Genomic DNA, 24421 nt, shown 5'->3' on the forward strand with positions numbered 1-24421 from the left:
TGTGGTGTAGATGTCCATGATGGAGGGGAGAGAGACCCCGATGATCCTCTCAGCTGTCCTCACTATACGCTGTAGGGTCTTGCGGTCGGAGGCGGTGCAATACCCAAACCAGGCGATGATGCATGGTGAGGATGGGAGGGGGGAGATGAGCCTTCTTCAGTCTCTGCAGGAAGTAGATGCGCTGCTGGGCTCTCTTGGCTATGGAGTTGGTGTTGAGGGACACCAAGGAACTTTGTGCTCTTGACGATTTCCACAGTAGAGCCAGTGATGTTCAGTAACAACCATCTCCTTAGTTTTGTCCACGTTCAGAGACAGGTTGTTGGTTCTGCACCAGTCCGTTAGCCGATGCACCTCCTCTCTGTACGTTGACTCATCATCCTTGCTGATCAGACCCACCACAGTCGTGTCATCAGCAGACTTGATGATGTGGTTTGAGCTGTACTTTGCAGTACGGTCGTGAGTCAGTCAGAGTCAGTCGTGAGTGGCTGTGGTGGGCACAATCACTGAAAATTTATTTAAACTACATTTTGAGTAGAAGGGAGTTGAGTTGCTTCAGGACTGTAGCCAGAAGGTAATTGAGGCTGCTAATGGTTTAGACCTTCCATATATAGGTGACTTGGAGCTTGACACCACAGTCATGGGTAACGTATTGAAAAGGATAGGTGTGCTGGTGACGAGGGACTCAACTGATCCACTTTTTATGGGTTGATAGGAATGAACATCATTCATCATTGTTATCAACTGTTAAGTCAACAACAGTTTATACCTGTTCAATCAGAACAGGAGCAGTGGCAATCAGGGTGGAGGCAGGGCAGGGAGATACTGGAGTTGGCCACAAGGGGGACTGCGATACTGACAGAGGCATGAATGGAACAGAAAGATTTTATATTATATAGATTTTATACATTATATATTAAAACACAATATTACATTTAGAATATGTTTTGCAAAATATAATATTAAATAATGTATAGCCTAAAACATTATTAATAGTTAATCTAGATGCAGTGGTGAGGTTGTTCTCTGTTCTTTTTTTCTCTAAAATTAGTTCAGAATCACCACCTAAAGTCAAATGAATGTAAACTACACCCATTTTTATGATGAAAACATAGTAATAATAATATTCTGTAACTATGACTGTTGTAGGGATAAGTAAATATTACATGGCCTCATAAAAAAATGAAAATAGCTAAAAATACAGAAATAGCCAAAGATTAATTACAATTAATGATGTTCTATTAACAGATTTGTAAGCAGTAACATTATTATTCTTTTAATGCAGGTAATGTTATAAGGAGTTCCACCTTAAACGGTGCCTGAATGTCTCAGTGGTCTGAGGCATCAGAATGAAACTGCTGCACCATTTAAGATGGAACGTTTGAAGAAGGAGCAAAATTTGAACAAGAAGCTGGAGAATAAGAAGCTTCATGTGACTCAAGCTATTAAATATCCTACCTACAGTTTTATGTAGAGCTCTGCCTACACAGATCAGGCATAACAACTCCAGCAGCACTGCTGTGTCTGATCCACTCAGACCAGCGCAACACACCACCACCACGTCAGTGTTACTGCAGTGCTGAGAATGATCCACCACCCAAATAGTACCTGCTCTGTGAGGGTCCATGGGGGTCCTGACCACTGAAGAACAGGGTAAAAGGGGGCTAATAAAGTATGCAGAGAAACAGATGGACTACAGTCTGTAACTGTAGAACTACAAAGTGCACCTATATAGTAAGTGGAGCTGATAAAATGGACAATGAGCGTAGAAACAAGGAGGTGGTCAGAATGTTATGCCTGATCGGTGAATATGTGCTACGGTCGGACATTCTGACCAAGTAGAACGGTTCGTCAGAACACTGGTGACCCTCATACAGCCGAGTGATGAGCTAAACAACTTTCGTTACTAAGTCAGGCCAGTTATAACTATAAAAAACCTAAATAAACAACTACTTACAGTGTCACATGCACAGCAGGTGATAAAATAAAGAAGTTTGTCTTGTTATATCGTTTTAAGCAGAGATTGAAACTTTAAGCAGCGCAGAGCGGAGAGTTTAGTACACAGATAAAGCACTCTTTATTCTGTTTATTCTGGTTTTGTTAATATTCAATAATAATTCAGCTTCCAGTTACGTCAGATGTTCCAGTTACATTTTTAAAATAAAATTTTCAACACTGAATCTAAGAGAGAAAGTCTTTTTAAGTGCTTAACAGGGTTGAATTAAAATGAATGTAATATGTGTAATATGTACAATAGTACATATTAACCTAATATGTAGTATAGCTTATATAATGTTTTCTAACTTTTTGAGTGATCTCAGTTTTAGCTATTTTTTAATTTTAGATCTAGTAATATAAATATATGCTGTGTGATAAAAAAAAAGCTCTTTGCTTATTATTATGATTAAAAAATAAGAAAATTATTCAATAGTTTAGTAGCTGTTCATGCAGAAGTCCAGGTAGTTCCAAGAGCTCAGAAACTTTTTTATGCAACAGTACGTACAGTAAACACAGAAAAGTCAATGTTTACTTTGTGTCTTGCTATGTTGGTGTTAATAAACAAGTTCATTTTTCAGAAAAATCTCACATTTCATGCGCAAGTCCAAATGTCCAGTATTCTGAATACTGAATTTGATGTTTCCCAGTGAGCCAAAAAAAAAAAGTAATGTAATATGTAATTTAGCACATAGCAGAGAACATGTTTGCTAACAAAAAATGGTTAGTTTTTTAAAGTATCAGGCTCTTTTGGCTCGGGACTGAGAAGGATAGGAATTAAAGTGAAGGTAAATTAAAAGAAAGAGTGCGTTCTGGAAACACATCTACTCCATCTAATGCTAATAAAAGTCACCATCTTAATATTTTTTGATCCCTTATTTTATGTTTTATTTTATTTTTAGCATTTTAATTATAATTTTATTATAATTATTATATGACATTAATTTTATTATTAATTATTATATAACAAATTTTAATTTGATACATTTCTTGTTTACAACGCAGTGACCGAACTACACAGAAAACTTTGAAAAACCAGTGGAATTCCTCTTTAACACAGCGCAGCTCTGGTACCAGTATTTTGAAAAACGTTGATGTAGGCGGCCTTATTGAACTTTGTCGCCGCCTGTAGTGTGTTTACCTTCCCCGCCTGCTCGGCAGAGCTCTGTGGGCTACTGGGGCAAAGAGGACGGGAACGGAGCCCACGGAGAGCCCGAGCCCACAACTCGAGCTGGATGTTAAGCAACAAGATCAACAACAGCTGTAACTCAGTATTTGCAGCTCACGCCTGTCTTTCCTGCTGAGTGAACACAACTTTCCTCCCAGCTGTTAACTGACTCCTGAGGATCTTGAGGTAAGTCAGGCTTTGTTTACTGCACGGTGATCAATGAGCGTTGAGTCAAGTGCACTGACTGGCACGCAGCGGCAGTCACGTCCCAGAGAGGCGACCTGTTCGCCAGCTTCTCGTTCGAATTTCCCCGTTCCACCTTAAATGATGCTGCAGTTACAATGTAACTGCTGCGCCATTTAAGGTGGAACGGGAAAATGCTGTAGTTACATTCTGAATGTAAATGCTGCGCCATTTAAGGTGGAACGGGAAAATTCGAACGAGAAGCTGGCGAATATGATGGTTGTGGCATTGTTCTACCAGAGAGAGTGTAGCTACAGTACTAAAGTGGAGTACATTACTAAGAGGTAACACGCTGCTGTCCACTTATTCAAGGCAATGGATAACCAAGTGTTCGAGTCCACGGCCGAGCGCACCTTTCAGTACCAGCAGAGCCTGCCTCCTCTACCCGTGCCTTCTCTGGAGGGAACCCTCTGCAAATACTTGGACGCGGGTAAGAGTTCGTCATTCAGTGAAGTTGGCAGCATTTGCAGTCCTGTAGCGACGTGCTGCTCTGAAAATAGGTGAAAGTTCAAGGCTGCCCTTATGTAAGTGGTGTGTAGTCATTAGGCAGAAGTTGAGAGCCCAAACAAGGAACTTCCACTGGGAGTTTATTAAAGAAGCACTCTGGACAAAAAACTGCAACATTTGTTCCGTGTGAGACTGCCCCAATAGTCTCTAGAGACAGATTTCTGGGTTTAAAGCCATTTCTGATTTATCCTGAAGGTGGGAGGAGCTTTTAAAAAGCTGATTTGGGGTCAATGCTTGAGAGCGGCCAGTTTGAAGTTTGAATTATCCCAGATAGCAAGCATATATCGCTGGCTTGATAAGGTCAGCACCCCGCTGACTGTTTGCCACTGTGGGTCCACCCTCGGACCACCCAGATTACTGTCCAATACAAGCTCTAAGTAGTTTTTAATCTCCTCCAGCTGATTTTAAACGCACAGAGACTTTTATTTTAGAAAATAAACTAAGATAAATATTGCAAACAACTGAGAGAACAAAAATAATTACTAGAATTTTGGAATTTTGTCTACTACTCTGCTTAACCACCGGTTGGGCCGCCCAGAAAACACTGAGCAAAACGCCAGTGGACCGCCAGCTCTGCCATCAGCGGTCCAACAGTGGCCCACTATCCTCTTGCTATCAGGGTGTGCTAATGCAGTTTGACATCTGGCTAATACAGGAAAAAGCCAGACTGCTAATGTTACTGCTTGGAAGCCAAATATCAGATCTGTATTTATTAGCCTCTACATCAGTGGCTATGCTAGTGGTCACAATTTCATTATTGGGCTTTGGGTATTGTGTTGAGAGAACACTGATGAATGAAAAGGATACAAAATTATGGAACCAAAATTGTGTCAAACCTGTGAGGCTGAGGGGTTCAATGAAGCGCTACAGAATATTATATAACACGACAATAATATAGACTCACCAAGCTCTTTATTAAGAATACTGTACAAATTTTGAGGGCCTCCCTTTGCTCTCAAAACAGCCCCAATTCGTCATAGCATGAATTCCACAAGATGTTGGAAATGTTCCTTTAAGATTCTGGTCCATGTTGACAGGATGCACATGGTCAGCAACCACACTCAAATAGGCTGTGGCATGTAAGCGATGATTGGAATTAATGGGCCAAGAAAACATTCCCCACACCATTACACCACCTTCACCAGCCTGGATTGTTCACACAAGGCAGCTTGTGTCCATGGATTCACGCTGTTGGTGCCAAATTCTGATTCTGCTCTCAGTGTGCTTCTGCTAAAATCAAGATTCATTAGACCAGGCTACATTTTCCAGTCTTCATCTGTCCAGTTTTGGTGAGCCTGTGCCCACAGCAGCCTCAGCTTACTATTTTTGGCTGACAGAAGTGGAGCCCGGCGTAGTCTTCTGCTGTTGTAGCCCATCCACCTCAAGGTTCGACATCTTGTGCATTCTGAGGTGCTTCACTGCTCACCACAATTGTACGGAGTAGTTATCTGAGTCACCATAGCCTTTCTGTCAGCTAGAACCAGTCTGGCCATTCTCTATTGACCTCTCTTATCAATAAGGCCTTTCCCGTCTGCAGAAGTGCCACTCACTGAATGTTTTTTCTTTATTGCACCAACATGAGTGAATATTAAAGATTGCTGTGTGAGGAGATCAGTAGATATATAAATACTCAATCCAGGCTGTCTGCCATCACGCCACGGTCAATATCACTGTCACAGTCGAGATGACGTTGCTGCTGGTCTGTATCTGCACACACACGATTGGATGATTAGATAATTGCATGAATGAGTAGGTATAAAGGTGTTCCTAATAAAGTGAGTGTATGAAATGCTAGTTTTAAGCCAGAATGCTTGTTGATTGATTGTGAAGCACCACATTAGCCCCTCTTTCAGTGCACTCACTTACTTGCTTATGCATTCAGTCACTCATTTATTCTTTGGCTGGCTCATGTATTCAGGTTCTGAAGGGGGGTCACCACCCCTCTAAATTTTAGAACTTTTTAACATTTTTTAAATCAGATTACAATCCTTACTAGTAAGAAAATCCCCTCATACTTTTTTAGACTCTCACTTGTTGTGTCGACAGTTTCATGAAGAGTTGGTGCCAAGTTAGCTTGTGAACGAGTGCCAGGACTTCAGACGTGTTGATTCACATTCATTATGCTCAGGCAATGTCTTTTTTGTTAATCGGACTGCATCTTGACTAGCTGTCAGTCTTTCTCTCAATAATAAGAAGAGGCTGATATAAAAATCTACTTTCATCATTTGGGGAAAGTCAGAATCAGAACAATTTCCATTGTATGAAGAAGGACGGGCCTAAATGAACTCCTGTAGAAGTGCTCAGCTGCCCCTGCCCACAACATGCAACCCAGGTTTAGGTCCTTTAAAGGGAAATTCCACTGATTTTTCAAAACTGTCGACATACTTACATTAGGATGTAAACAAAGTCATTCAAAAGGGTTTGATGTGAAATTCATAAATGTTCACAGTGGTGGTGATGGGAACCGGACGTCTGAATAGTTTAATGCCTCCAAAAGCTATAATACAAGTATTTATTAGATAAAATACGAATGCACTGCCTGATGCCTAAAGGGTTTGGCCGAGAGATTTGTGAGGTAGGCTCACTGGTTGTTTTGGATAGTAAATAAAATGCATGTCACTGCTATCAGAACAAAACCTTGTATCTCCATTTTTGCTGTTTTTCAGTTTTGACATAATGTGCAAATGCCTGTTGCACTTCACACTGTGTGTAAATTTCATAATGAATGGCCCAAAACGACTTGGAAAAACTTCTGGTTCCATTGACTTACATCAAAAGTAAAGTAGGTTTTTTTCTTCTCCTGAAAAGTTACCGCTTTGGAGATACGAGGTTTTGTTCTGACAACAGCAGCATATTTGTGTTGTAGACATTGTGACCCCTGGTTCCTATCATCACCATTATAAAGTAATCTGAGTCAGTATGTTGGTTTAGAATGGCACATTTCACATCACCACTCTGAATGACTTTTGTTTCCGTCTCAGTGATGGAATTATGCAGAAAGTTTGAAAAACCTTACACTGTGTATCCTTGTTTTTCATTCTTCCAGTCAAGCCTTTTGCTTCAGAGGACGAGTTTCGCAACACTGCAGCCATTGTGAAGCGTTTCGGGGAGGGCATTGGAAAGCATCTTCATCAGAAACTTCTACAGAGAGCCAAGAACAGGCGCAACTGGGTAACTCCTAATACATCCAGATAAAACCTGTTACTGATGAACTGCATACAGCCACCAAATTACCACACTTATTTAACCTTAACTCTTAAGTACAGACAGTGCCGGTGCTGTATGTGTGGATGCTTTCTAGTGGCTTTGACTCAGACTTGATTAAAAACCCTGACAGACTGACTACTCTTTGTTTGCTTGTGTAGCTGGAGGACTGGTGGCTAGACTCAGCATATCTGGAGCTTCGCATGCCAACTCAGATCAATGTCAATTTCGGGGGTCCGGGGCCGTACTTGGAGCACTGCTGGCCCCCTTGTGAGGGTACCCAGCTCGAGAGAACCAGCATGATTGTGTGGCAAACACTGCAGTACTGGGACCTTATCCGCACGTGAGCATCACCTTCTCCTGCAGATATGATGGATTTTTCCATATTATTTAAATATAACTTTTTGTTTTAATTATGTTTTAGTTATTAAATGCATTTCCTAATGTGGAAGCATATTGAATACAAAACGCTTACTCTGGGGTAATATACCGCATTATTTATTTATTTATCACATGGCTGCGGCACAGTTTGATTTTCCAAATTAAGCTAAACTCTGGCCCCCCAGAGTAAGAGCACAGTTGCATAAAACAAATTAAGGATTTCTCTTGAGTACCAAAGGGAATTCGTTAAGGGTGTTGCGTAAAACCCCTCAGACATACTGCAGTGACCAGTGTTTTGCCATAGAAAATCCCAGTGTATCCATGGCATCGTTCTCTCATTAACAGAACTTGTGGCTAGCAGCTAAGCTAGCACAGCTAAATACTGAAACTAAACTGACTCTCCTAAATCAGTTTTGATAATCTGTTATTCCTGCCAAGATGAAAAATGAACTGCTTAGTCCAAGTGTTTTCCACTCAGTGGACGCCCAACACACTGAGGACATAAACATGCAGAATATCTCTCACTTCAGATGAAAAACTCCACTGAAAAGCACCATGGACATTTTTAATACAGTCAATGTGAATAAATGTATTGATTCATGCTCTACATTTAAATACCTCTTGTTTTGTACAATCACTCTGTGATTGGCCGTTTTTATGTCGGTCAATCACTTTACTGACAAAGGGGGGGTTTTAAGCCAAGTTCAACAACAAAGGTTATCAGCCTCTGATAAACAGGTGGAGCAGAGCTGAGTAAAGCTTATCTCACAAAGATATCCCTGTTGTTGGAAGAAAACCTGGTATCTCTGTTTTTTTTTGTGGGGGGGGATTTTAACCTAATTTTCCCCCCAATTTATTTGTCGCCAATTCCACGCGCGAGTTAGGACTTCTTTTCGAACTGTTGCTCATGCAACGTCATTGGACAGCTGAACGCACTCGAGGGAAAGCGGCAACCGCCAGATCTGTTACGTCAGCTAACAACACCTGCGCTGACTAGCATCGTGTCAAGTGATGGGGGGGCAAAGGAGGGGCCTTCCTACCCACCCAGAGAGCAAGGCCAATTGTGCTCTCTTGGACTCCCGGGCATGGACGGCTGTAGCATCACCAGGGATCAAACTCGTAATCTCCTGATGATACGGCCAACGCTTAGACGGTTGCGCCACTTGGGAGCCCCCGTTTTTCAGTTTTTGACATAATTTGAAAATGCCTGTTGCCTTTTACATTGTGTTTAAATTTCATGATGAATGGACCAAAAGAAACGACCCAAAATAATTTGGAAAAAAGTCTGGTTCCATTGATTTACATTAAAAGTAAAGTAGGTTTTTTTCCTTCTCCTGTAAAGTTACCATGTTGGAGATAAGAGGTTTTCTTCTGACAACAGTGATATATATATATATATATATATATATTTACTTTCAGTAATTCCATAACATTATTTTCATCACAGTATTCACATGAACTAATAATAACGATTAATTAATATCAAGAGCGAACATACTAATACAATAACACTTATCTTAAAAACAGTCAGGGAGAAAAATCACTCTTATCTAAAACTCCTGATCATTACAGTTGATAGAGCACTATAACTAAATGCTACCTTTCCCTATTCAGATAGTACTAATGTAGCTTTCCACTTTGCTGTTGCTCTTGTTAGTCTCCCTCCTACGAGCACTGTCTAGTGTAGTCTGCTGAAGGGGTCCTGCAGTGCTAAAGTTACTTGTATTGCTGATATTGTCACCTCTGCAGTGTGTTTTTGCGCTTCTGTGATTGAACTAATTCTGGGTGCGACAGTAGCTGGAAATAAGGTTTTACCAGGTGAGCCATCAATAGAACATTTAAATACTGTATTTAAACGGAAGGAGTACAGCCACAGAATCCCAACAACGGGGTGCGAAAAGACAAAACATAATATACAGCATATATTCCACATTAATGTTCATGATTTTGGTGATACAGTGTGTATGACTTAAGAATAACTAAACATAACTTAATATCATATTTAGTTTGTATTGTTTTCCGTATATTTACTGAAAAAATAGGCCTTAGGATGTTATAAGCTTGTAGTTTTATAATGTTAAAATCAATAAAAATAGGCATAAAATGACAAAAACATAACAAATCTGCTTTAGAAACAGTGTTTTCAAAATTATTATTGTTTCATCGCATAGGCTTTATTGCAAAGTGATGTCATTTGCATCCCCCCCATTGGACACAAAGGTAAGAGTGTACCTTTGTGGCATTTTTATTTATTTATTTTTTTTATCTGTGGCTCTGACTGAACTCACATTTTCTGGTGCCATTAAAAAAACCCAGATCAGTCCATGAACATTGAACTCAAAGCTGAAAGTAAAGTCTCTAATAATTATCACGTTTGCCACTGTCCATTTAAGGGAATAGAATACAGTCATGTCACAAAACTCCTATAAAGAGCAGATTTGATAATGAAAATTTCTTACATAACTGCTTTTGCCTTCCATTCCACAAAATCACATTAATGAACAATAACACAGTTTAGACAGCAATACTTGCCTTGATTTAGATGATAAAATATCTTCATTTTAGATACGTCCAAAGCATTTGAAGAAAAAAAAACATGGAATGTATTCTAGTCAGTGATGGTCATTTATGCTGCATTTGCTTGTCTTGAATGCCTGCTGAACTGTGTTTGTTAGAGTATTATACCTTACTGTGCTGTGTGTTCTCGTGTTGTGGATCAGGGAGAAGTTGGCTGTCCATAAAGCAGGAAACATGCCTTTTGACATGCACCAGTTCCGCATGCTCTTCTGTACGTGCAGAGTGCCTGGAATTACCAAGGATAGCATTCTCAACTACTTTAAGACAGGTATGACTCTGGGCCACATGTAGGGACGACCGTAGCCCCAGCGCCCACAGTGTGCTTATGTTTAATATTTGACTGCAGCTTGTTACGCAAACTGTATGTAGCTCCACTTACTAACTGCTTGCTTGTGAACTGCAGGGTTTAAAAGATGCAGTGAAGTAATGGAGCTGTCAACAAGCTGGAGATAAAACAGAAAATTCAAATTCAGTGGTGACATGGCAGTGTTATCCTAGGGTTTCAGTCATGTGATGTTTCTGTTGTGGTCACCATATTTGGGACCATTTTCGCACAAACGTAACTGGAGGTGAAAGATGGCTAAAATTGCTCTCCTTACTCTGGAAGAGAAAAATGTTACCTTGACAAAGTCGATAAAATAGTCTGTGATCCTTATACAGTTTCCCCTCTGAACTCCTGGTTCCACTTAAACTGGCGGAAAAGCTACCAAATTTGTGGTTTCCTGACATTTATATTTACCTCATACTCAGCCCCTCTCCCTGTTCTGGAGTCTCTCAAAGCATTTAAAAGCACAGAAGCCCACTAGCTCTTCACGTCAGGGTGGGTAAAGGATCCCATGGTGTTGCATAAAGAGGAGATACACTCTGTCATCATAGGAGGAACGACATCAGCTAATTAACACAGATGAGATCAATGCTGGCCTTTAGATAACTTTAGCTGATGTTAACAGCCGAGAGATGAACAGTCGTCCCCCTAACGGAGCTGCAGACAGCCGGGATAACTTTACTCTCTGTTTCTGGAGATTTAAATGAGGTTTGAATGGAGAAACATGAACGTTAAATATCAGACTGAATGTCGTGGGGCGGAAAACGACGTTGTGTTTCGACAGACGTGATTCTGTAAGTTTGCTAGTGCAGTTAGTTCAGAGTTCAGCTCCAGTCCTGAAACCCCTGCACTGCATAACTGTGGTTTCCTGGTTAAAATACCTGATATTATTAGCTAATTAATCCCTTCTTGAGTTGAACGAGGTGAACAGCAGAGAGAAACACTAAACTATACAGTGCAGCAGCTCCAAGCCTGGAGTCTGAAACACTGAATTAAAGGTCTGTGTGTCTCTCAGCTTCTGTCGCATCTTGCAGGTGAATCATTCATAAGTACAACAAATTGAAGGCATCGCACAGCGCAGTCACTCCCTGATGTGTGTTCTTTGTGTTGTAGAGAGTGAGGGTCCTTGTCCTTCTCATGTTGTGGTAATGTGTCGCGGGAGGATCTTTTCGTTTGATGTTCTCTGCGATGGACGCATCCTCACTCCTCCTGAATTACTGAGGTAATGTTTCTGTCCTAAATACAACATCTCACTGATAGCTGTTCTTTACTGTTACAAGAGGCGGATAAAATAATAATAATAACTCCTCATAAAAAGGAATACACTGCAGTTTAAAACTTTAGAATCACGTGTTATATTTAGTTCATCTGTAAATGAATGATCTATTATCTATAGAAAAGTCTATGTTATCTGCCTCAGGATTTAATCACCACTTTTCGAATACAAGGTTAATTTTATTATTACTTCATTCTCAATGTTTTAGAATGATCTACAGCTCTGGTCAACCTTTTTGTTTTGAATCATTGATGCATAAAATGCATAAAATTAAATTAATCTGCAACCATATTGGTTTTATATTGTTGGAAACATTGATTCCGAACTCGTGAGTACTGGTGTAGTTTGGCAGAAAAATCAAATTTATATAATTTTCCATTTGGCCCAAATGTAGCTGATCAGCCAAGATATATATGGTGTGTTTGTTGATCATCTTTGGTGTGACATTTTAGGCAGCTCACCTACATTAAAAAGAGCTGTGATGGAGAGCCAGAGGGGGATGGAGTGGGTGCCCTGACCAGTGAGGAGAGGACCCGTTGGGCTAAGGTCTTAGAGCTCCATAAGAATTCAGTCATAACTGAACTTTGCTCAGTCAGTCATGATAAAGCAGAATGTCTCACCACCAGTCATTATCAAGCTTGAGTTTGATCTCTCTCTCTCTCTCTCTCTCTCTCTCTCTCTCTCTCTCTCTCTCTCTCTCTCTCTCTCTCTCTCTCTCTCTCTCTCTCTCTCTCTCTCTCTCTCATCTCTCTCTCTCTCTCTCTCTCTCTCTCTCTCTCTCTCTCTCTCAACCATTGTGATACTGTAGGCCCGGCAGCATCTAATCTCCATTGATCCTGTAAATGAGACCATACTGGAGACCATTCAAAGCTCACTGTTTGTTATTGCACTGGACGATGCCAAACCATATTCCACCCCAGACAACTACACAGCGGTAACACATACATATACACCATTCATCTTGACGAGGGCTGCAAAGATTGGTTGACGATGCAATTTACTCATTATGAACATTTTATCAAAAAAAAAAAAAATCAATTTAAATTGAATATCTGTAGTGAGCTATAATGCTAAAGGGGAATTCCATTAAAGTTACCGCACAATTCAGTCATTGAGATGTAAACAAAATAATTCTGAGTGATTTGATGTGAAAATGGTGCATTGTAGAGACACTTAGATTTCTTTACAATGCTGATGATGGAACCAGGGCTCATGATGTCCGCAACACAAATATAGCCATTTTATCTCAAATGATCAGTGAACCTATTTGTGTGTTTTGAGTTTACACTGATCAGGCATAATATTATATTATGACAACCTCCTTGTTTCTACGCTCATTGTCCATTTTATCAGCTCCCTTTACTCTATAGGTGCACTTCCACTGTCCACTCACTGTCCACTCTATTAGACACTCCTACCTTGTCGGTCCACCTTGTAGATGTACAGTCAGAGACGATAGCTCATCTGCTGCTGCACAGTTTGTGTTGGTCATCCTCTAGTCCTTAATCAGTGGTCACAGGACGCTGCCCACAGGACGCTGCCCACAGGACGCTGTTGGCTGGATATTTTTGGTTGGTGGACTATTCTCAGTCCAGCAGCGACACTGAGGTGTTTAAAAACTCCAGCAGCACTGCTGTGTCTGATCCACTCAGACCAGCGCAACACACACTAACAGACCACCACGTCAGTGTTACTGCAGTGCTAAGAATGATCCACCACCCAAATAATACCGGCTCTGTGAGGGTCCATGGGGGTCCTGACCACTGAAGAACAGGGTAAAAGGGGGCTAACAAAGTATCAGAGAAACAGACGGACTACAGTCTATAACTGTAGAACTACAAAGTGCACCTATATAGTAAGTGGAGCTGATAAAATGGACAATGAGCGTAGAAACAAGGTGGTGGTCATAATGTTATGCCTGATCGGTGTATATTCTTAATGTTGGGCTCCCGAGAGGTGCAGCTGTCTAAGCGTTAGCCCTATTATCAGGAGATCGCAAGTTCGATCCCTGGTGATGCTACAGCCATCCATGGCTGGGAGTCCAAGAGACCACAATTGGCCTCACTCTCTGGGTGGGTAGGATGCCCCCCCCCATTAATCAGAGCGATGCTAGTCAGCGCAGGTGTCTTTTAGCTGACGTAAAAGATCTGGCGGTTGCCGCTTTCCTCCACGTGTTCGGCTGTCCAACGACATTCGAAAAGACACGGTGGAGCTTCACAGGTCTCGGAGGAAGCCTGTGCTAGTTTTTGCCCTCCTAGTACTGGTGCTGTTGTGTGACTGGGGGAGTCCTAGAGGGTGAAATCAGATCGGAGAGAAAATTGGGGAATATCGTAATGTTCATAGTGGTAAAGTACTGTTGAATCTGATTTCATAACTACTTTCCTGTGGGTACTATTTTGCCTTACATCACCCTGTGTGTACAAACCCAGTTCCAAACTTGGGACAGTAGGTAAAATGCAAGTAAAAACAGAAAGCAGTGATGCTGAAATCTACTTTGACCTCTGTTTGAAGAAAAAAAAACAGTAAACAGTAAAAAAGTATGAAAAGCAGTACAAAAGCAAGATCTTGAATGTTTTATTTAAAACTTATATTTTATATATATATTTAAAACTCCATTGTTTTTTTTGTACATATTTGTAACACGTTCCAAAAAGTGGCAGTTTACTATGAACTGTGAACTGATACTGTGAACTGTTCAATAAACCGGTGATGCTATTATACTTAGATATAAAAGGAGCATCCAGGAAAAGGCCTAGTCCTTTATGAGCAGGAATGGGGAACAGCAAAAATTCCAATAGTTAATCCAAAAGTAACACATCTCAGCCAGGGATTGCAAGGATTTTTGCTGTTTCACCCACTAGAGCACATAATATAATCAAAATCTTTAGGGAATTCTGAGAAATCTCTGTGCGTAAAGGAAAACACAGAAAACCACAAATAACTGCCCCGTGGTCTTTGACCCCCTTAGATGGCACTGCATTAAAAACTGCCATGTTCCTGTGAAGAATATCATGGCTTGGGCTTGGTAATACTTTGTTAAGGCTATTCTACTATAGCACAGTGCAAATCATATGTTAAAAGCTCAAGCGGAGCTCAAGCTCACGGACTGATGGACAGTGGAAACGTGTATCGTGTCTGATGAGTCAACCTTTCAGATTATTTATGAAAATTATGGACGATGTGTTCTCCGGGCCAATCTCCAGATTGTTGGGGGTGGTATGGGGATGTATTAGAGGGGGACCTCAGGCACCATTAATGCTGAACACGTTTTAGAGCAGCTTGTGCTGCCTTTTAGATGCTGTCTTTTTCAGGGACGTTCATTTTGTTCTGCATGATCAACGCCAAGCCACATTCTGCATGTTTTACAACAGCATGGCTGTGTAATCAGAGACTGCGGCTGCTAGACAGGCCTGTCTGCAACTCGAAACCGCCTCACATTAGAAACGTGTGTTATTAAGCTCAGAATACAACAACAAAGGCCCCACATGGGTGCACAGCTGAAGACTTGAATAACTGAAGAATGGGAAAAAATTACACTTTCAAAACGGGATCAGTTTGTGTCTTCAGTCCTCTAAATGTTTATTAAGTGTTGTGTAAAAGAAAGGTGATGTAACTCAGTGGTAAACATGTTCCTGCCCAGCATTTTTGGAATGTATTATAGGAATCAAGTTTGGAATGAGCATACATTTACAAAAACCATGAAGTGCATAAGGTTTATATATATATATATATATATATACACAAATATTGTGTTTTTGTACTGTTTTCAATTTAATACAGTCAAAACAAATTTGTCATTGCTTTCTTTTTATCGCTTTTTTTTTATTAGCATTTCACATACAGTACCAACTTTTTGGAATTTGGTTTGTACCTCCGCACCATAATACACTCATATATAATGCTGGCCGAAAAGCTTATGACAACACTGTGGTAAAACAATGTTTCAGGCATCTGACAACATATTCAGAACCTCTTAATGTAATAACTTTCTGTAAGGAAGCTTTTAGTGGCGTTCAGCTCTACAGGTCTGTTCTCTGTTGACCACCACTGTTAACAATTCTGACTCTGTAAGCTTCTCTAGAACAGAGAATTTCACACCAAAATGCTCTGAAGGACTTTGTTTACATCTTACCCATTTAATTATGTGGAAGTTTGGAAAATCTTTAGATTTTTTCCTTTAATATGATGATCACAGTCCTTCTGACTGCAGTACACTACAGGAAGTGTAGGGGACGATATTGCCTCTGTTTCACTCCACACCATGGGATCCTTTACCCACCCTGACGTGAAGAGCCGGTGGGCTTCTGTACTTTTAATTGCTTTGAGAGACACCAGAACAGGGAGAGGGGCTGAGTATGAGGTAAATATAAATGTCAGGAAAACACAAATTTGGTAGCTTTTCCGTCAGTTTAAGTGGGACCAGGAGTTCAGGGGGAAACTGTTTAAGGATCACAGACTATTTGATCAACTATGTTGAGGCAATGTTTTTTTCTCTTACAAAAAATGGAGAGTAATTTTAGACATCGTTCACATCTAGCTTCAGCAAAGCCAGAAATTCAGTCTCAAATATGGCGGCCACAACAGAAAAATCACATGACCGAAACCCTAGGATAGAAATCAGTTGCAAAGACACTGCAGAGAAAAGCTGTGAAAGTGCTGAACTATACTTGCATGCATAATGACACTTAATAGGCCGGTGATATATTTTTTTCCCTGTCTCTCTGTAGATGACCCTCCTGTCTCTCACGGGTGATCCTACAACTCGCTGGGGTGATAAATCCTACAACAAGATCTGCTTTGCTGATGGAACCTTTGGCTCAACCTGTGATGTAAACATAGCACATTCATCATTGTTATTATCAGTCATCATCTGTTGAATCATAACATATGTCTAATAAATGTATATGTATCTATTACAGCATACACCGTATGATGCTATGGTTTTGGTATCTCTCTGTTATTATATTGACCAAAAACTGAAGGCCGCTGCAGGAAAATGGAAGGTAAGAAATTACAAGGTTGGGAGTGGAAAGGTACTTTTTTGAATAACTGTTATTTCCACTTGCAACTGTTCTTTTCTGTCATTTCAAAGCAGCCTATTCCCTGATCATGATTATAATGGGTTATTCCATCAACACAACCACATGAAACAAACTGCAGAGGAGGTTCATTGGTGTGATTTATTGGGAGCAGAGAAGGAAATTCAAATAAAAGTTATCCAAGTGCAGTAGAGAAACAACAGCAAGCAGGCATTCAAATGTAGTCTTTCATTGCTACGCTATAGTATTGGGCAGCTCGGTTTTATCTGCTAACTTGTATTTGCTGTCCACTGAGCTATCTAGTTAAGTGTCCTTATCATTAGTTAAACAAAACGAATGGTATTCATTAACATCCAAATTTCAGAAGTCTGGAAATTCTTTTCATTCTGTTAAAATCCTTACAACGTGCTGAAAAGGCTGTAGAGATCCTTCCTATTCTGCACTTAATGGAAAAGTGACATCTTGCTGGTCCTCACTTGAATACATGCTTTTGACTGAGCAGAAGGATTGCCTTTGGATACTGAGGTTAAGACTAGAGTTAGGTTTAGGTTTATGACTTGGCTACAGTAATACAAAATCAGTGGAAATCAGCGGATGTCCTCGCAATGTAAGAGAAACGTGTGTGAGTGTGTGTAAATGTGTGTATGTGAATGCACGCAAGTGCATTAATGTTATTGTGTTTCCTGTAGGGTTCAGAGGTGGTGCGTGACATACCTGTGCCAGAGGAGCTGGTGTTCACTGTGGATGATAGAGTCAAGAGAGACATTGCACTCGCTAAAGAGCAGTACACAAAAACTGTACGTTTTTAACACACACAGGAAACATTTCCACTGTAACAGAGCTTTTTCACTGTTCCAGATTCAATGTGGCCTAAGTTGTCATAGTAGTGAAACTTTACAGTGTTTACAGATGTTAATGTCGAGGACATTTTGACTCATTAAGGAATTTACCTAATTTTTCTATGAAACGTTCGTTTGGGGAGCAGTTTTCCTTTTAGAGCGTAGGGAGCACGCTTGACAAGGGCTACAAGCTTTTCTTCAAAATGTACTTTTATGACTACCACTATAAAGATCTCATGACCCAACAAGGAGAGTTAATGTTAACTTTGGCTACGTTCACATTAAAAGCCTCACTGCTCAAATCTGATTTTTTGCTCAAGTCCGATCTCTCTCACACGATGGTTCACACTCGTTTAGGTCACTCAAATCTGTCATTAATGTGAACGAACCGGCGTCCAGAAATGACCCGCATGTTCATCATCAGCACAAACTAACGAGCAGAACGAGCTTCACTGTGAAGATAATTAACTCTGATCAGCTCTCAGCTTCATTATTAGAGTGAGACGAAGGAGAAAAAGGTGAGATGAGCTGCTTTTCCACCGTTTACAGGCTTTAACTTCTGTTCAGCGCTGCATGGTAACGCTGAATGATGGCGCAGTGGAAAGAAAGCACATGAATTCAGATCTAAGCATCACATTAAGGTCACATGGCCACGAATTGGATACGTATCCGATCTAGGACCACATATGAAAGTGGCTCAGGTCAGATTTGAAAAGATCACATTTGTGTCCACACAACCCTGAAAACGTCAGATCTGAGTCACAGGGCAAAAAATTGTATTTGTGCCACTTCAACCTGGTAATGTGAACGTAGCTTTAGCTGTCAAAAGCAGTTTACTAAGAAGTGCAAAGGGCTACACGATCTGGGGAAAATATCCAATTTTTCTGACCAATATTGTGGTTGCGATTTAAAGTGCTGTAAATGGTTTTAAATTAGGCTAAACTAAATGTCGTGTGACAGACTATTAGGTCGAGTTTTCCCTTTTTAAAACATGAGGCAACTGAATAATGTAGAATGTAAATAAAACAGCAGCTCTTTTGATTTGAAAACTTGAATTCTTTTGAATTCAGATTTTGATATAAAACAATTAATTGTTCAGTCATTGTGCAGGTTGGGAGTAAAGTTGAAGAAGACAGCCATTGTCTTTTGGTTGTATTGTGTGATTTAACTTTATGTTTTTAGAATTTCCCCATGACGGACATTAAGGTCCTAAATATTTTTCTTACTCTTTATTATTCTGCCTGAAGTTGACTTGCGACATTTTTGGGGTTTTATTAACCAAACATGGTCCATTTTATTTATTTATTTATTTATTTTTACATGACTAACCTCTTTTATCCACAGGCTATTTGTATTACTGCACCTTTACAACTGATATATTTAAATAATCTCTGTTCTGATTGGTAGCCCTGTGTCTCATTCAAAAAGCAGTCCAGGCAAAAACACTCATGATAACTTAAGTGTAAATAAGTGGGGTTTGTGATGAATATAAGAAAAATGGTTGCTTTCATTACAATTTTCTTTGACTGTCTAGGTAAGAGTTTACACTACTTGAATGGGCGGAGCTAAAGTGATTAGACATATGTAAATGTGTTGGTTTTCATGACATCACAGAAACAATTTTTGCAGCAGTAAAACAGTTTTTGGAATTTATTTAAACAGATGTTTTCATTTCCAGTCTCAGGACCTGCAGGTTGCCTGCTATGCCTTCACCTCCTTTGGGAAAGCAGCGATCAAGAAGAGGAAGCTTCACCCAGACACGTTTGTGCAGCTGGCCATGCAGTTAACCTACTACAGACAGCACGGAAAGTGAGAGACAGTCTACTGCTAGGCTGCCATACAGAATTCACAATGAGGAGGTTCTCACAGAGGGCAGTAATGGCAGTACTTCAGCTGAAATTGTGTCTTTCTAACTGTTTTCTTTTTATCTCCCACTCAGGCCGGGTAGCTGCTACGAGACGGCGACTACGCGCAGGTTCTATCACGGCCGCACAGAGACCATGAGGCCGTGCACAGTGGAAGCCCAGCAGTGGTGCAAAATCATGCTTAACCCTGCAGCAAGTGTAAGCACTCTGTACCAACACTGATATGTCTATACCTGACCTTAGATGGTTAGAGCCCAGGGGTCGGCAACCCAAATGTTAAGGAGAGCCACTTTGTCCTTTCAACGAAAATCAAACCACCTTGGGAGCCACATTTTATGTGCATTTTACCATCTCTTTCAATTGGTATGTGATTGGTTCCTAGGTGCCTCACGGTTGTAAAAATATGCTGCTTTGAAATCAGATGAATCTTTCTGAATCACCCTGTGTTAACAACATTTAGCTTCACAATTCTAGCGCAAAACTAAAGAAGGAAATGTCTTGGGTAAGTGACTACATTTAGAGGGAAAAAAATTATGTGAAATTTTGCTAAACCAGGAGTCATCTCTTTTACAGCCCTGTTGCGGTTCCATAGCAGAATTAGATTTGTAGGTTTGCCGGAGATGCAAGAAAAGTGGCTACAGCTTAGCTAAAGCTTAAAGCAGCGCAAAGTAAGTCTGCATTTTCGTTTATATATTATATTTTTAGCCTATACTAGTACATCAGCACATACTGAGACATACTTACTGCCAAGATGGTAAAATGGACATAAAATGTTGTGGCTCCCAAGGTTGACATTTGTTGAAAGGACAAAATTTCTCTTAACATTTGGGTTGCCGACTTCTGTGCTAAACGATTGCCTTAAAACTCCTTATGTCCAGTGGTTTTAACGCTAGCCTTAATCTATAGGCTGAAGAGAAGAGACGAGCCCTTCTTGCTGCCTTCAACAAACACAACAAATTGATGGATGAGGCACAAAAAGGAAGAGGTTTGTGATGCTTCTGACATAGTTTTCTGCTAGTTTGGCATTTACTGTAATGAGAACCTGAAAGCACTGGTGTCTCTGATCAGTGACTCCAACACTGTTCAGTCCCAAAATGCAACATTCGTCTTGGAATTAGTCATATTTTAGTTAAATGTACTACACTAAGCCTCCAACACTATGGGATTAGTCAAATGTGGTCTAACTTGCATTGTGAGTTAGAGGGTCAACATGCTTTCTAGCCCAGCTTAAACATGTATGTGTTACAGATTATGTGCTGCATGTTTTTTCTCTTTCTCTATTTAATTGCTCAGGCTTTGATAGACACCTCTTGGGCCTGTACCTGATTGCCAAGGAAGAGGGACTTCCTGTTCCTGAGCTTTACTCTGATCCTCTCTACGCTAAGAGGTTTGCCTCAGCAAAGCAATTTCTTACTCTGATATGGTCAATAATATTGGACAGATAGGGGACTGTAGTGCTGCTTGGAGTTTGGATGAACAAAACTACTTTTGATGATCAAGAATCCTGTTTCTGAAAGCACTGGTACGATGGTAGAGTGGATGTCACTTTGAAAACTCGCTACAACTGTTATGGATCCTTTAACTATACGACTCATATCATGTGAAACCAAACTTTCCTTACTTTTCATGCAATAATAGTACTATTCACTCCCCAGTCCTTATGATCCATATGTGGAAACTAAACTGTTAGAACAGCTAGTTTTACATTAATTGTTTTGTGATTTGTCATGGAAACCAATGCATTTTCATATATCCAATATATGCACCTATTTAGCATAGAGCAGTTTAGCTCCACCACTTCACAATGAAGTTATGAAGTGTTTCATCTTGGACGAAAAATGGTCTAAAAATGAATTCAGACATGTTCGTACATGAACCCTCACAGATGTCTGCTATTAGTGACATACTTTTTGTTTATTGTTATTACCATATTGGCCTTTGCAGTACTGGTGTCACAGAAGGTTGCAATATGCAAATAACACCCCTAATCAACCACGATATATATATTTTTTTTATTCCAACAAAGTTCATTTATTTATTTATTTTCTATGCAGGCTGATATTTAGCCACGTCACATTATTGATTCACCAGTGTTTGAATTTATTGTACAACATATCACAATCACATTATATAACAATGTAAGTGCAATAGTAGTATTTAGTCCTAATGGCTATGTGTTTTTTCCTTTCCCCCTTTTGTCTTTGAGCAGTGGAGGAGGAGGAAACTTTGTCCTTTCTTCTAGCCTTGTGGGTTACACAACTGTTCTGGGAGCTGTTGCTCCAATGGTGCACCACGGCTATGGCTTCTTCTATCGCATCCGTGATGACAGGTGGGACTAACAGTGTATTTGCATTTCGCTGTTGTCGGAAGAAAACCTTTTATCTACATTTTTTGACATTTTGCAGTTTTTGACATAATTTGAAAATACTTGTTGCCCTTAACATTGTGTGTAAAGTTCATGAAGAATGGACCAAAAAAAAAGACTCAAAATTGCTTGGAAAAAGTCTGGTTCCATTGACTTACATTAAAAGTAAAGTTGTTTTTTTCTTTCTCCTGTAAAGTTACCATTTTGGAGGTTTTCTTCCAACAGCAAAATCTTTCTGACATAAACCACCCATCAGAAAAGTTTACAGATGGTTGCTGCTCCAACATTTAAATCATATTTTTATTTTTTAACAAGTAAGTGAAGAAGTAAAACAGCTTCCAGTATATTTTGCAACACTGCTTCAAGTTCATCAAAGTGTCTTCTTTGGTATGCAGAGCGAGTTGTGCTTATTTAATGATTGAAGGTGGTAGTTCAACATGCAGTCTATGCTTCAGACACTTAGTGTAGGTGAGTGTGCACCTCACAACAAGGGGATAAAAAATATGTGAGGCATAGCACAATGTCAGGTGTTCTTTCAATATGAATTATTGCAAACTGACAAAGAAAACATGCTTTTAAAAGGATACCAGAATTGTTGACAGGCTGCATGTTTCAAGTTAAGGTAGACATTTTTACATAATTTAGGATGTTCATGTAACTGAAATAGTTTAGCTGTTATTTATTTTATTTTAGATTTATTAATAGGAATCAAGTGTGACTTGACTGTTTTGCTTTGCTGCCAAATTTCAGGATTGTTGCTGCCTGTACGGCTTGGAAGTCCTGCCCAGAGACAAACGCTGAGACGTTCTTCCACAACCTGTGTACCTCTTTCCATGACATAATGCAGGTCACCACCCTGTCCCAGCTGTAGAGTAAAGCTTTCTGGGAAATTGAGTTTCCACATTTTAAAGTTTAATCAGAAGTCAGTAATCGTATGTAGATAAGCTAGCACTTACTTGAAGTGTCTTCACCTTTAGTTGTACTAATACTGTCTACATTCAGGTTATCTCCTGTGGAGTAATAAGACTTTTCAGCAAGTTCCTGACGAATTTGTGAATAATTGGCACAAAGAACCTGTTGTAATCTTTTCCTTTGCTGCTTCTAGTCATTAGACTCACCAGGAGCACTGCTGCATCTTCATTTGTAATGAACTGAAGAACTACTAATAGGTAGTACTGTGATAATATAAACAGGTTAGATTAATTTGTCTTCAGATAACTGTGGATCTGCAAAGTGGGCAGTTTTAACACCAAGTTGTCCTTAAATGCTCTCACTGGAGCTAATATTTAGTAGATATTGAAGTAAAGTTGAATGTCCGGATGGATTGCTTTAAAGGAAAAAGAATAATATGGCAGCTTTTTTGAAGTTAATTTTGACAAATAACCTTTTATTTGGATTATGGAAGGCTGTTTTTTTTGTCTGTTTTAGTTTTCCTTGAGCTAGCTGGAATTTCCAGGCCCTGTAGTGTTAGTGGAACGAGATTTAAGTATGTCGTTTTATAATAATAGACGTGATGAATGAACAGGAACCGTTTAGTGTCTGCTTTTGATGCACCCATTCCTCTCAGTTCTCTGATGAAACCTGTTACTCTTTGTTTAAACAAGTGAGTTTGTTGCGAACTGGGTTTAAAGCTGCCCAGTGTGTGCTCCAGTGTATCGATTGCCTTACTTAGTGTTTTAGATCATTTATCTAACCCAGGGTAGCTCTAACAGTGACTACTAGGTGTTGGTTTGTTGTCGGTAGTGGGTTTAAAAACCAAATGCACAGTAAATGTTTCAAATTCTTTGAGTGTATTCATAGAAAGCAGCATAAACTCTTAATCATGCACAAATCAATGCAAACCAGCAGGAATAATACAGCCTGATTATTTCAGTTGTAAAATGTTTCCTTGTTTCTTCTGCTGTTTTAATTTTACAATGTCTCAACGTGGCTCTAATTTACATGTAAAATTTGCAGTAACTGCGATTTTTGTTCTTGAAATCAACCACCTTTTTCTCCAAATTTGAAGAAATTTTAAAGACATATAACAGTGATTATTGTTCAACAAAAGTGTGATTCAAGTTAAATTTCCTGGTTATCAGAAAAGAATAAGGATCTGCCCAAAACATCTGTAGCTGTTTTTAAATTTCAGTGGATTTACCATAATTGCCTTCTAGCTTCTGATATTAATCTGCTTCAGTGATGATTTTTCCATATGCAGTCATTCTTTTGATTCTCACAGCAATATGCCAGCATCTTTCTTACATGTTATTTTGTATTGACTCTTGTTTAAAAAACTGATGACTGAATGGTTCACTGAAAGACTGGAAAAGCGAAGGTTCCAGATGTTTTTGGGCGACAAAGCACTTACGTTAAAGGAATGAATTGGTCAACAGAGCTCAGTCATTGTAGCATGCTTTGAGAATTCTGAGGTGTGTAATCACAACACTGTAATAAATTAGAAACTTTAATGCCTTCCAGTATGAATTTACTTCCAAATACACTGCAAGTTTGCATGTAATGTCTGTAGATTTGTAGTTAACCTACATACTGTTTACAATGCAATAAAATGAAGTGGTAAAAATATTTGTATTCTTTCATCTGACTTGAGTCCGATATTGCAGTCTGTCACATTAATAAAATGCATACTCAGTTTGGCAA

At 39.7% G+C, this 24421-nt stretch overlaps 1 protein-coding gene across 1 annotated transcript; it reads left to right on the forward strand.

Moving 5' to 3' along the window:
* Positions 1 to 3109: 3109 nt before the first annotated feature.
* crot (carnitine O-octanoyltransferase) lies at positions 3110 to 24344 on the forward strand. Its single transcript, XM_036558098.1, has 17 exons — positions 3110 to 3346; positions 3716 to 3833; positions 6957 to 7081; positions 7276 to 7457; positions 10216 to 10340; positions 11511 to 11619; positions 12126 to 12219; positions 12482 to 12607; positions 16401 to 16502; positions 16593 to 16676; positions 17402 to 17509; positions 19230 to 19360; positions 19491 to 19614; positions 20323 to 20401; positions 20710 to 20803; positions 21626 to 21745; positions 22532 to 24344. The coding sequence occupies exons 2-17, from the start codon at positions 3719 to 3721 to the stop codon at positions 22650 to 22652; spliced, it is 1839 nt and encodes a 612-aa protein (XP_036413991.1). The 5' UTR covers positions 3110 to 3346; positions 3716 to 3718; the 3' UTR covers positions 22653 to 24344.
* The last annotated feature ends 77 nt before the right edge of the window (positions 24345 to 24421 follow it).

Source organism: Colossoma macropomum, unplaced genomic scaffold (assembly GCF_904425465.1).
Source record: "Colossoma macropomum unplaced genomic scaffold, Colossoma_macropomum, whole genome shotgun sequence".
NCBI classification, from domain to species: Eukaryota; Metazoa; Chordata; class Actinopteri; order Characiformes; family Serrasalmidae; genus Colossoma; species Colossoma macropomum.